Source organism: Equus quagga, chromosome 1, assembly GCF_021613505.1.
Source record: "Equus quagga isolate Etosha38 chromosome 1, UCLA_HA_Equagga_1.0, whole genome shotgun sequence".
Classification (NCBI taxonomy): Eukaryota; Metazoa; Chordata; class Mammalia; order Perissodactyla; family Equidae; genus Equus; species Equus quagga.
Genome location: NC_060267.1, coordinates 118034932 through 118049802, shown reverse-complemented (window position 1 = coordinate 118049802; position 14871 = coordinate 118034932). Strand labels below are relative to the sequence as shown.

Here is a 14871-nt window from a genome sequence, read left to right as displayed (position 1 = left end):
TCTCTACCCTTAATTCAATCTGTTTTACTAAACATCTACTTTGTGAGAGCATTGTGTTGGGTTCCTAGATCAAGTCTGTAAACTGGGATTTATAAGAAGATCATGGGTGGGTGGTAAGATAATATTAAAACTTCTGCACGAACGTGTTTAGATAATACTAGAACCTTTGTATGAATACACAAATGTGTGTATATGTATACACAGTTCTCACCCTCCTACTCTCTAATTTTATAATGTAGGTAAAATATTAGATAAGTATATAATTAAGAGTCCACTTAATAGGGGTGCATATTCAACATTTTTAGTACTGATGGGGTGAATAATCAAACACATTTGGAGGTCACTGATGGAGGCCGTGACTAAGTTCTCATTCTCTCTGAAAGAGTTCTGCCAGATTCTCCAGTTGGAGAGACAGAGAACTGAACACATGGCTGGAACAGGATATTCTGTAATATTTCATCTGGGCTTTAAAGTATCAATAGGAGCTCAACTGCCACAAGGAACAGAATGAGAGCAGGCAGAGGACTGAAGCACAAAAAGCATTTTCAGGCATTAAAACAAAAAACAAGAAAGACAAAACCAGAGTACTTCCAAGGATTTAAAGGTCAATATTAGGAATTTTTTAAAAGGAATTTTGTTCCATAAAATAGTTTATTTTGGGTCAAAGTCTCAAGAATTTCTTTCTTTGAAATGATGAGTCTTGGCACTGAAACACACGTTGTCCTAAATAACAATAACAGTTATCCAGATCACTTCTCTGTCACGTTGAACAGTAGAAGGGGAAGAATGACGCAGTGTAAGGACAGCAGTTGGGGCGTGCTAGAGCAGTGGTTCTCAAAGTATGGTCCCTGAGTGCTTCCCAGAGATGCGAATCCTTAGGCCACACCCCAACTTACTGAATCAGAAACACAAGGGCTCGAGTTCAGCCAGGTTTCCAGAAGATCCTGACGCAAGCTAAAGATTGAGAGTTGTTCTTACCAGAAGCCCAAATTTTCTCTCTCATTTAGAGCATCTCTAAGTATCAACAAAGGCTAACCAATTACTTCTACAGCATCTGTGGCCAAAGGGCAGCAAATACATGACTACTCTTAATGGGTTCTTGATCTTTAACATCTCATTAGTTCACCTGCTTCTGAACATTTCATCAAGGCTCTGCAATGAAATGCAGCACTTACTGCACGCCCAGATGATCAGGATGGAGCAACTGACAAGAGACAAGGAACCTTCCTTCACCGAGCTCATTGCGTTAAAAAAAAAACTCACCTGATGCATACATTGGGGGGGGTAACAAGGGGGTGGAAACACATATCCTACGATATTCCACTAGCGCTCATTTTGAACACATCATGCACCGTGTATCACATTTCGTTGACATCCATATCATTGCACTTGATTACACTGTGTTGCAAGAGTCTGTTTCCATGTTTGTCTCTCCGATTAGCCTATGAGCTCCTTAAGGGAAAGAACTACGTCACAGTCATCTTTTAATTCTCAGAACCTATATAGTTAGTATAGAACAAATGTTCAATAAATGTTTTTTCAATGAATAAATAACTTTGACAACAAACAATAATCACTAATATTTATTGAGCACATATATGTGCCAGAGACTAAAATGTGTATTAACTCATTTAATCCTCATGGTTAATCTGTGAGGCAAGGCCTGGTGTCATACCCATTGCACAGATGGAAAACGGAGGCACAGCGATTAATCTTAATCTAAGATTAAGTAACTTAAGTGGGCAGCCTGTATTGGAATGCAGGCAGTCCGGTTACAGAGTCCACACTCATAACCACTAAACAACACGGCTGCTTCCACACTAAATGAGGTATGGGCCATGACCCAGCAAAACATGTTCTCTTTCTGCTCCTGCCTCAGGGCCTTTGCTTTTGCTGTGCTCTCACAGCCTAGAGGGCTCTTTTCTCTTATTTCCTCATGTCTGTTCAAGGGTCACTTCTTCAGAGAGGCTTTGCCAGACCAATTTATCCAAATAGTAACCTTTGTCCGATTCTTCCCCTTCCCTGCTTTTTTTTTTTCCAGAACTTAATTCTGTCTTTTTATTATACAATTGTTTGTTTGTGCTATTTTTCTTCTACTGCAATGTCAGCTCCATGAGAACTGACTTTGTCTAGCTCATGGCCGTATCCCCTCGAGCCTAGGACACTTGGCACGTGGCTAGAGCTTGGTATGTCTCGTGGAATGAATGGATACGTGTTTGCACTGTCCAGCGACTTCTGTCCCACTTAGGAACACATTTTTGTTGAAAACTGGACAACTTCTCATTTACCCTTAAGTTTCTTTTTACTTCTGTCTGTACAATCCTCTAATTTATTCAAACACCACTGGATTATTCCAGCTCTCGGTGTCATTTTTTTTTCCTTATTAAAGTAAACTGCCATTTATTTCTCACACTGATCTTTAACACGAGACATCTTGTTCTTGTCATAAAAATGACTCATATGGAAAAATGTAAGTTGAATATAGGGGCTCATACCTACCAGAATGTTTCCATCAATGTTGCAGATATAAAAAGTCAGAGACATAGCCATAGATACCTGTCCAATTCTAAGGTCCATAGTAATAATTTCAGTGGAGTGTTAGTCTTTTGGATGTATAACCTGAAATTCCACCGGATGTCTAAAATGGCCCCTCTTGAAAGCAAACACCACCTCATTTACACAAACACTTTAGGTTTTTCTTTCCTTCTGCCATAATACACCTTCAAACTCTTCCAACATTCACAGCCAAGATGTAAAATACATACACAGGAAAGATCATTCAAAGATAGACCTCCAAGCATTAAAGAAAAAAAAAAAAAAAAAAGGAAAGAAAGAAAGAAAGAGATCAACTTGCTATTAGACTGATTTCCTTGGACTATAAAAGGAATGAAATTTGAAGGTCACAAAGTGTGTCTATTTGTTTAGGGAAGTCTTACAGGTAGTATAAATATCATCAGCTACAGTTGCTATGGGGTCTGTTTGTTTACCAAACAAGCGCACAAATAGTTACACAAAAGCAGAACAACATTTGAGTCTATAAATGGAGAAGGCTTTGCCTTCTGGTAAATTTTCCAAAGTGTTTTTTTTTAAAAGTCCCTATTTTTCCACGTTGTTCACTGGGAAATCTCTGTTTTCTTGATTCTCTCTTTTCGGTTCTAACACCTGCAGGGAATGTTTCACTCTCAGATTTCTGATGCTGATAATGATTTTCTTTTCCCTTTCCCTTTTTTAACTTTAAGACTTAAAAACCAAAAAAAACGAGCCCAACAATCCAAACTCCACAGTAAAAATAGTTTGCACAACTGAAAATGCAAAAAAAAAAAAAAAAAAAAAAAAGAGAGAGAGAACGAAAGCCACAGAGTTTATAGAAGAATTCTAGTACAGGCATGCAGTCCTCAAGTTGAGTTAATCCGTGAACAACCACCCAGAAAGGTCTCGGTGTGTGTATTTTTTTTTAACTGACTTTCTATAAACCAGGTATGTTTCAAGCACCTGAATTATACCTGCTGAGTTAACCATTTGCTTCTGAAATTGAAGCGGGGGGGCAGGAAACCAGCAAGGCTGTTGTGGAATTTCTTAGGTGAGTGTGTGTGCACATTATAACTTAGATCTACCATAAAACAAACCGTGCCACAGAGGCCGCTGTGAGTGGAAGCCTTCTCTTCACACTACACTGACCACGGTAGCCACCAGGCACAGCCCCGACGCCTTTCTGTGAATGGGACAGACTGCCATATGGACGAAGCCACTGAACAAGCTGTACAACTCTTGGCAACATGTGCCCGGGGGATTGTCCCATATTAACACCACCTGGGCTGTGGCAATTGTGCTCTGCATGTGCAGAGGCACTGAGGAGCCCATCAGGATGTTATTTTTGAGTACACACAAAAAAGAAAATTACAGTTAGGAGAATTCTCTGGCTAGCATATCTGTTGCTCAATTCCCGAAATAGTTTCCCAAAGGAACAGTTATCTTCTTTATTCACACAGGCAGAAATGACAAGCTGGAACACATATTAACAATTTCCCTTTGTGAGCTTCCACTATTGTTTTAATGAGGAGAATATACTTTATAATATACTTAGGCCTTGACTGATTACAAAGGGGGTGGAATAAAGAACTTTAGGGCTGCTATACATATGTAACACGCTCATTTGCATTACCCAAGTGAGCCAGTCAGCAGAGCGGTGGCTCCCCTGGAAAGAGCAGCAGAGGCAGGCTACAGGGTAGCACCCGTGCAAAAAGGCATCTTTGTAAGACGTGAAGAAGAACAACATGACTCCCGTGTAAGCCTCTTTCACAGGTACTCCCCCAACTGGCCCCACTAGTGGCCTAAGAATATAGGTCCCCCCTCTTTTGCCCCATTATTAGCTTAAGTATATGGAATCTATGGTTGCCATTTAAACGAGAACAGAATAACACCAGTTTTCCAAGCCATATGACCTTCTGCAGACCCTTGGCTTCCCCTTCTACTTCTGGATGGATCCAATATCTGCCAAAGAAAATTTTCTATTCACTTAATCCAAGTGGTAAAGGGTACATTTCAACAAGACTCTTTTATAGGTTTTTACCTTTTGGGAAAAACCCAGGTCAGTGGACAACACCATCGGAGTCCCCAAAAGACTGGTCCTTACTGTTCTTCTGCCATATGCTTTCCTTCACACCCTTGGTGTAGAATAAATGCTAAGAAAGCTAACACATATTTGGGAGGAGGGGGCACAGGCCCTTCCACACAAGTGCAAACACCTGTACAATGGCTGGGTGCCAACAAAGGGATCTGGCAGGAAAAAAACCCTACGAGCTGGGGCAACTCATCAGAAAAGAATGTCTACCCTACACGATGAGAGAAGCTGAGGGTTCAAATATTGGTTTGTGTGGGAAATCTAGCACATCAGACATGAAATAGCCCATGGTCAAGATTTATATTATACAATAGCCCAAGAAAAAAAATTAAGATTGACTTAATTTAAGAGAAACTTATAAAATGAATATGACTCTCCAGAACAATGATGTCATTTTATTGGAAAGCATCTATCATTTAAACACAATAAACAGAAAAAGATTTATAGAGTCTAACGGTGGCGTGTTATGGTAAAAGGCACTTTATTGAGATAAGACATACAGCTGTTAGAAAATAATGGCTGAGTTTTGGTCTTTTAATCGCCACACAAAGTGAACAGTCAAGAAAATCCATAAACCTATCCCTCATGGGATGCCAATAGTTTAAAGATTTTCTCCCCTTGCCCTCCCTGCACGTGTGAATGACCAGAGGCGATCAGCACCATGCTACACTCTCCCAAGAGAGCCTTTCTTCCTCCTTCAAAGACCCAGAAGCAACTGGTTTTAAGCAATAGACAAGTGAATCACAGGTATTCAAAGTATGATGGTGACCTAACACCCAGTAGCATGTTTGGGTACCAAATGTTGATAAGCCCCTGGGTGCTTCTTTCTGACATAAAACGGGAACGTTTTTGCCCTCAACAGGCTACTTCCTGTGCAGACAGACAGGGATAGGGGACACTGCTAAGAGTCTGCTTTGGAGCAGAAAGAAGCACCTGAATTTTAGGCCTCTGCAAATGGCCGCGCCCACTTCCCTTTCTGGTCCCCTACAACACCTGACATGACATGCCTGGTCTGCTCTTTGCCTTCTCCACTGCTAGTCACCTGACTTATCTCCTTGCAAGAAGATGAGGGGAGGGTGGAGAGCCAGCCGCAGAGAACTGCTTGGGGCTTCTCCCAGATTATGGCTGAACACGCAGGTCTGGCCCCAGGCTACCAACCTTGAAGGTTATGGCCTGGTCCTGACCTCTGAGCTTTACGCCCTGGAGTCTGGGGTGGAGCCAAGGTGGTTCTGATGAGCAGCGGACCTGGGAACCACTGGAATATTGCAGTCATTGCAAGGACTTGAGGGTTGGGGATACCTTGGTTCCAGTCCCCTGCCTGGTCTCCAACTAGCTGTGTGGCTTGTGCAACTTATAAAATTGTGCTGGGCCCAACAACACCACCGGTACAAAGAGGACAGTACCCCATAGGGTTACTGTGAGTATGAAACGGGAAAATCAGTGTCAAGGCCTATGTTGAGTCCTTTATGTATGTGTCCAGCACAAAGTAATAGTCAATAAATGTCAGCTGCATTATCACCACCATCATCTGCCAGGTACCCATTCCTTCCAGCAATACTATCTGCCCTCTGTTGACTCACACAAGAATGGCCAGCCATTAGTTTTGTGCACTGAGTATGTGTGGGATGTTAATCAAATTTTGGGAGGAAAACTCTGTCCTTCTCAACAGTGCCAAAACCCAGGTGAACTGAACGTGCCGCTTGTATTGCTTCTCAAACCTGAATGCGTATGCCAAAGCCCTAGGGATCTGGTTAAAATGCAGATCCTGATTCAGCAGGTGTCGGGGGTGAGGCCTGAGATTCTGTATTTCTAAGAAGCTCCCAGGTGATGCTAAAGTTGCTGGCTTGCAGCCTTTGAGTAGGAAGAATCAAGGGTACATATGAGAAATACAAATCCCCACCCCATCACAGACCAGTGGAATCCAAGTCTTCCTGGGAGAAGCCCTAGGAAGCTGTATGTTTTAACAAATACCTCTGAGAATATTATCAGGAATCTGAGAAAGACTGGTCTTATGTTAAGGTCAGGAGTTGGCAAATTCTTTATGTAAATGGCCAGTTAGCAAATATTTCAGTCTTTGTGGGCCAAATGGTTTCTGCTGCTACTGTGCAAGACAGCCATTATAGCATGAAAGCAATGAAAGCAGCCACAGACAATGTGTAAATGAATGAGCATCACTGTGTTCCAATAAAACTTTATAAAATGAGCAGTGGGCCAGATTTGGCTGGTAGGCTGTAATTTGCTGACCTCTGTTACAGATCAATTGCTTCAACACATATTGGCAGGAAGTAGCAGAAACAATTTTGAAGACAATTCGGGACAATTTGACCGTAGGTTCTCCAAAATGCTCTAATGGGAAAGAAAGATCTGGGGTAACTAGTTTGCTCAAATGCTTCAAATCAAAAGAAATCATCTGATTTTCAAAAAACAAAATAAAAAAAGTTGAAAAGAGGAAGAGCTGTTCAGAGCAGTAGGAGCTAGAGATTACTGCTTAAATTTCTGGCTCAATAGGCCCTAAATATGACTATGAAAATATGCAAAAGTTAAAGGCTTGTGTAACTGGAACACTTCTGAAACCGAGCCTCTAGAATTTTAGCAAGTAAACCAAGAGCACCAATATTTATTCATCAACACAGAATTGAGCTTAAAAAAAGATAGAAAGAAAAACGAAATACCAGGCATGTCCACGTTTCAGAGTTCCTTGCCTTTTGAAAATAGCGGGGCCAGTAAACACAAATATTATTGTTATATAGTCAAATACATGGCAATATGTCAAGAGGCTGCAAATCAAAACCAGAGACTGTGTATCAAGCAAAATTGTCTGAAAGTACATTAGCCAAGCAAAAACCTTCAGGGTTGTTTGAAGGCAGCCGTCAACTGTGAAGTGTAGAAAACGCAAGCCACCGGAATCCATGGGGCTGTGTCGAGAAGTGAGAATGAGAACGAAGGAGGGAACTCTGTGCCTAGACAGAAGGTAGGTTAGCCCTCAGAGAGAAAGGGGCGCGATTTGGGTCACTTGACTTTGAGAACAATATAATAGCCTCAAAGAGAGAAGATGCTGAACAACTGCAACCTTTCCAGAGTTTAAAGGAAACCGCTTTCACCAAATGCTTAAGGAAGCCTTGAACAAATATTTAGAAAAGCTATGAATCTGAGAAATACTCAAGTTATAAAACATCTACTAATGGTGGTTGAACTGAAAGTAAAAAGCTGGGAAGGATCAGAAAAGGGAATATTTCTGACATGGACTACAGAGGACAGCTGAAAGGGAATAAAGACCATATGATGTGTTCAACGAGGAAACACAAGATTTATAAGGCAGGAAGGAAAGCGAGGATACTTGTAAAGGAGAGAGAGGCTTGTTTTGCATTTGCCTGTGTGCAAATCCTGCATGGGGTTTATTTTTGTTCTTTATGTGCTGTTTCAGATCGTAAATGATTTATATTTTGCAAATCCTACCCATCCCCTCCCTTCATGAAAGGCCTAATAAATATCTGCATCCACCTAAAAGGGGAAACTCTGGCATTTTCCTTTCAGTGCGCTGATTTGCACACAGTAGGCTAAGTCAATACACGTTTTGTTAAATTAAATTTAAAATTTCTTTTAGAAACACTGATTTTAATTTAGCCTAATTAGGTACTCACTTTTAAACTGAAAGGAGACTTTAAGTACTGTTTTATAAACTAAAAGAGAGACTTGAATGTGGGTCATGGATATGCCACTAACCAGTTCCGTGACGCTAGGTCAGTTATTTAATCTCTATGACTCAATTTCCTCCTCTGTAAAATGGGTATAATGAGCCCCACTGTTTCCCAGTGGTCATGTGGATAAAATGAGACATCACTGCAAAGGCAAAGAGTTGAGCCCGGGCTCGGCACAGAGAAAGACCTGATGAAATGTGAGTTCCCTTTCCTTTCCCCAGTGCACCATAAGATAATGTGATATTTAGAATTTTAATTCAGGCAATTACTTAAGTAGTAATTGCTATTTGTATTTACATAGCTGCTTTGATCCAAGAAGCTCAAAGGGCTTTCCTAAATTTAGCATTTTAATAAATGTTTCATTTGCATTCCGTTGATTTTGTTTACCCACACCAAAACTTGGAATTTCCTAAAGCAAGACAGACAGGCAAGTTAAGGAAACAGGAAAATATCTTCAGGTTTACAGGTATCCGAGGTCTGAGTTCTGTCTATTTACCCAAGAAGTCACGCCTCTCTGGTCCTGTGGAATAAAATGACAGTGAGAGGCAAGAGTGAGCCTGCTTCCTCCTGCAGCTCCCCTGAGCGTCTGCCTGCTGAACTTCATCCCCACCACGCTTCTCTCAGGCGCTGACAGCGGAGCTATGTTTACTGCACCAATCAATTTATATACGTCAGCAAAATAAACATGATCAAACTGTCGGAAAAAAATCAGAGCACGAAGCACGGTGCCAGTCCCGAATTCTAATGATGCTAAATGTCCAGGAGGGCACAGGGACAGGGTCTTAACAAGTCTTGATTTGAGCGTTGGTACCCGCCTCACAAATCACATGAGCCGCTCTCCTCCCGCGATAGAGCTGAATATTGATCAAAGTCTCCATCCTGCACAACGGGGAAGTGGGTTTCTATTGGCAATCTTGAGCAAAGTGTGTTTTTTCCCTTCTCTACACTCAAGGGTTTACCCTGAATGATTTAATTATAATTTTCCTGGTGTAAGACAAATTAAAGAGGAGAGTAGGAGTGTCGTGCCAAGCACATTATTTATCTCCTTAACAGATTGCAGCTCACCAAACCCCAGAGCTGCTGCTGCAGCGGCTGCTCACAGGAGTCCACAAAATGCAGGGGAACGCGAGAGGAGGAGCCTTCCAAGCGGCAGCCGGGCTGACATGATTCGACATCTCAGCACTCTAAAAATGAACAGAAACTCTCGCGATAGTGCCTTTTTCCAACAAATTTTACATCAGGCATTCCCAAATCTTCTCAAAAAGATCCTTCAGCTGTTAACCTAAGACTGAGTTTGAGGGGCTACGTTACTATTCAGTGTGGCAGGGTTTTCTGCTTGTTCAGATGCTGCTCCAGCAGAACGGAGGGGGAAAGAATATTACACAGAAATCACGGGAGAGCTTGGAAAGCTGTGCATTTCACAAAGGCACTGGTGAGTAAGGGATCAAACTTCTCCAAGGGACTCCTGAGACAAATGACAACTCCATGTGTAAGTGAGAACATATTTTTATAGTGATAGCCTTTTTTTTTTTTACCATTTTCCACTATTTAAACAAAGTATCACACACGTCACAAAAATAAACTGGAGGAAGGTAAAACCACATAATACTTCTAAGTACCTCTAGGTACGCAGAGTTGGCTAACTAATAATTGAATTTTTAATGATCAATTCTCTAAGTTCGTAAGTTTTGAACTATCTTTAACTTAAGGTGCTCATTTGTCTTGTTCATTATATTCAGTCAAAACGTGCTGACGAGAATTTTCTTCTAATAAAGCCACAACTAGGAACCTACCAGATAATCTGAGAGATCCAAGAGATAAGGTAGTGGCATATAATTTCAGAGTTGTTTCTTCTTTGCACGTACCATTGGAAAACTGAGCCTGTTTTTACATCCAGATTAAGGCTCAGTGGAATGTGAATTCTTTTCTGATCCATATTCTGATTCTAGCATGTAGTAGAATGAAGATTAAGCCCAACATTTGTGCAGACAAATAAGGACCATTAAAAAAAGTCAAACCAACTTATTGTCCTGGAATTCGACAGTCTCTTAGATCCACTTACTTTCAAATGCACCTTAAGACGTGAAAAGGGCTATTCTTCTCCCACTTGCCTCATTGCTGATCTATCAGCTGACTGCAGATACATAACCTTTTAGAATGAAACTGAACAGTGCATCTAAACAAGAAGAGTTTTCTGTGTCACAGGAAATCTGTGCAGGCTCCACAACGGCCGACAAGATTGCAACAAATACCTTAAGTGCACCAGTCGGCATTTTTCAGCGTACGGCCTCCTGCTCTGCCTATGGATAAAGATGTAATTCAATCACTCCACAGTAAATGGATGGCATCGGCCTTAGGACACCAACAGCAAGTACAGCAAAGGACGACAGCCTAGAACCTCTTCTTTAAAGTGATCTAAGGTTTAGTATTTTTTTTTTAAATTGCAAAGACATCATAAGTGATTTATAAGCGAGAGTTAAGCTTGGCTTCCAGACATACAAATCTATCCTCACTGGAAATAAGAGAAGCACACTGGGTGCAAGGGCTCCAAACTGATGCCTACTGTCCACCATCCTATTCTTCGAACTCTTCTAAACCACTAAGTCTAAAGCATCTTTTCGTTCTTCCACATCTGCCATGCAAACTCCAAACCGGTCTTAAAAGAACAGTTGCAAGTTTTGTTTAAAACATACATAATGCTCATCTCTGGCCACCTCTCATAGTTTTCATGCTTGAACATCATACACACACACACACACACACACATATTCAGATAATTTTTTCTGTGATTACTAAACTCCAAACAGATAAAATGTTGCTGGTATAAAGACACACATCTAATTCAACCAGTGGGCTTGTTAATGTTCAATATTTCAAGAAATATATGAAATTACATTTGTAACTGCTTCAGTAAAACATATAATTAGAAAACCTTTCACTCAGTCACTTTTATTAAAAACCAAAATATAGAATCTGTTTTTCCTGCTGGAAATGACATTTACTATCACATAACACTTTTAAGGTCTCTTTTCTTCATGTGTGGAAGCTCTGTACATGAAATATATAGGAAACCGTTTAAAAATAGTAAACTGAGTGGTCAGCCTGGTGGCAAAGTGGCTCAGTTCATGCGCTCTGCTCTGGCAGCCCGGGGTTCACAGCTTCGGATCCCAGGCGCCAACCATCACCGCTCATCAAGCCATGCTGTGGCAGCATCCCACATAAAATAGAGGAAGATTGGCACAGATGTTAGCTCAGCTGACCATCTTCCTCAACCAAAAAGAGGAAGATTGGCAACAGACGTTAGCTCAGGGCCAATCTTCCTCTCATTCACACACACACACACACAAAACAGTAAACTAAAAAAAATTTTTTAATTTTAAGAGCACTATATATAGTCCACTTTTGAAAAGCATTCAACAGCAGTATTAATACTCTGGGTGCTAAGGTACAATAACATGGATTAACAGCTTCATTTTCTTAGAACAGTACACTCGCAGGCTGTACTCTGGATCTCTAAAACCACCTCAAGCTTCCACTAACATCCAAGTGAAGCTCAGGGCAATTACAAAATACAAAGTCTTAACTTCCAAATAGGAGTACGGCAACTGAGACAATGCTACAACATATCCCCCATGATCAAGAAAAAGTGCACTGTGCATGTCTGTGTGTGTATATACATGGATCCCTTCCATCTTTCCATCCTTCAAATCTTCACTAAAGGTTTATCACAAAAAAGGCCATATCCTTTGGGGACACAATGATGAAAAAGATGGGCCTGCCTTCAAGGCGGGCAGTGCACAGTAGCATAAGTTCTATCTTTTCTCAAACCGTGACTCCAAATTGCCCATGGCAGATAGAAGACATTTAGAGCCAAGGAAATCAGCTTGTACGGAGTGAGCAGTTGGCAGAAAGAATAAGGCTGGAAGCCTTGAAATCCAACCCATCCAATGAGAAACTGAAACACTCGGCCTGGGTTCCTAAGCTTAGGTTAGATCTACATAAGTGCTAATTCCGTGTTGAAAGGTGAAAATAATTAGATGCTTCACACCCAAACCATATTGAAGACATTCTTAAGTAATTATATGCCCATTCAAGTCACATGGATCCAATTAGGGATCACTGAGATATGGTGATATGAGGCCACCCACCCCTCCAAGTTGAAGAAGTTTCTGGACCCATCTCAGCGGCTCGTTCCTACCTTTCCCTTTTGGGAGTGTGGACTGAGAGCTGTCCGTTGGTAGAGGCATGTGGGTTCATTATTAAGGAGGTCTTGGAAGGGGCAGAGGAAGAGACACATGTTGTGGTCAGGTCCAAACTGCTATGATTGTTGCCTGTGGTTTCTTCCGCAGTATGAGCACTTGTCACTTCTTTCCAGAGCTGCTGCAGTTCTGCTGGAATCATGCCTGAAACAAACAAATTGGATAATTAAATCAATTAACAGCTAATTCCGTCCCTCTTCAAACAGTAATTAAATCAAAGAGTCAGTAAACAAAGCCTAGTGTTCGGGGGGTTTTGGTGTGTGCAGTTTTTTTTTCCCTCCCAACTCAGGCAAAGGCAGTAGTAACAACCATGTCCTCCCCCTGAGCAGTGGAGCTGAAGTGCCCTCATCACACATAAAAGACACCCGTGAAGAGGATTCAAAAGGCAGCTACTTTGCAAAGACGGTAAACCTCCATCCAAACTGTTGTTTCTAGATTTTTGAAAAAAAGTGGATAGATGTTATTGTATTTTTAGACACAAAGAAGGGCTCAAAATAAATTTGCTCAACTATACTATTATGACAACATGAACCACAAAATGAATAATTTTTGTGCTTAAGTCTTAAATGATGACAAATAGCTTTGTTATTAAATATAGTTTTTATTAATCACTTTTAGACATAAATTATGAATTCATATCGTCTTCCTGAAATGCTTTTCAACTTTTAACAGTCAAATTGATTATACTATGATTATTTCATTAACACACCTATCTTCCTCATTAATTTTGGTTTCTAGTACCACATGCTTAATTGATGGATGTGTCTACTGAAAAACTGTATAACTTTTTATACAAGTAACACTATTATTACTGTCATTTCTTAGAGCAATGCTAATGAACCATTGCAGAATAAAATGAAAACGTAAAATAAACTTGTGAGTAATAAAGTTCTCTTGTTTTTTAAGAGGGTCAAAATGGACACGGGTCTTAAGGAGTAAGTGTCAACCCATATTTTCCCCCAAGAAGAGTTACAATCAGTGTGTCAATCTCACTATTGTGGACCTCGTAGCCTTTATTCTGGCAGGATGCCTCCACAGCCCAGGATCTCCAAACCCAACCTCAACGCCCATTCTGGTGCATATACGTGCACAGAAGAAAAATACTCTAAATGGCAACTAACAAAAACAACAAACACCGCCAGCTGCTTCCATTGAAAAGACACCTAAAAGAAATCACGAGCCCTGTACATCGTAAGGAAATTCCGCATTAGAACTGGACGTCTGGATTGCAGTTCATTGTTTCAATCAACTGTAACACAGCTATCCTAGAAAGGCTGCCATTTTCTGACTATATAGCAGCAACTGAAACGGGCATGTTTCTTACCAAACCTAAGGTACTGAATTAAAAAAGAAGGCTGTGTGCATTATATTCATTTGAAACACATAATAAAAAATGCCAAGGTCTAAATTTAATTTATTTTTGTCATTTAGAATACAATGGATAGATAATCATCTCAACGTGATCAGCCAAACATCTTTACTTTGCTAAACTGTTAAAGATTTTAATTATGCTAGCATTGGAGAGCACTGGTCTAATGAGGCGATGGACTCCAGAGAATCCGAGTGGTTAAGAACTGTGAAATGAGTCTGATAGGATTTTTTTATATTCACCGTGGATCGTTTGCATATCAAAGAGGAGTAAATTATTGCACAGCAGACCAATAACCTTCCCCGCCTTTCTGAGGGGAGCATTAACAAAAACAGTTGGTCTCTCCTAACAGTTCTCCACGAAAATGTTCAAATACTCAAGTATCTGCAATTAATATATATTATAAAGGAGGCTTCAAATGATACATTAAGTGGTCAGATATTCTTAGAAAGCATCCTCGACAGCCAAGTCAGTTTTCTTCTTCCTTCATAAAAATCAAATGCCAATTACATTTTGATGGATTTTGTCCCAAATGAGCATTTAGTTATTAGGCATATTCAATTATTACTTGTCCCCTGAAATTAAACCTTGGAGGCAAATTAAACAAAGGGAAAGGTCACTACACAATTCCATGTCCGGTTTTGCTGCATCTGAGCTATTATTTTCAAACACCTTGTGAAGTGACACGTGGGATGTTGTTTGTAGCTATCAGGCCTGCCACTGCTGTCTGCTCACCAACAATTACCTGTGAATGTGGCTGACCCTCGGACCGCTGTTTACTCAACTGAAACAATAGTGAATAGGCTTGTCTGTTGATGATAGCATATTGATATAAAGCCACACAAGTCAACACCTATTTTTATTTTCTAGGGAGTAAATACACACGAAAAGAACAAGCTGCCTATTTTTCAACTCAACCTAATT

The 14871-nt window shown here is 40.6% G+C and overlaps 1 protein-coding gene across 14 annotated transcripts in view; it reads right to left on the bottom strand.

Moving 5' to 3' along the window:
* The window catches only part of FOXP1 (forkhead box P1), a 574868-nt gene that overhangs the window by 68269 nt on the left and 491728 nt on the right, over positions 1-14871 (bottom strand). For all 14 annotated transcript variants that reach the window (XM_046667607.1, XM_046667598.1, XM_046667622.1 and 11 more), the window contains one exon: positions 12518-12722. In XM_046667607.1, the coding sequence (XP_046523563.1) occupies positions 12518-12722 (205 nt within the window). The remainder of the gene's footprint in view (positions 1-12517; positions 12723-14871) is intronic.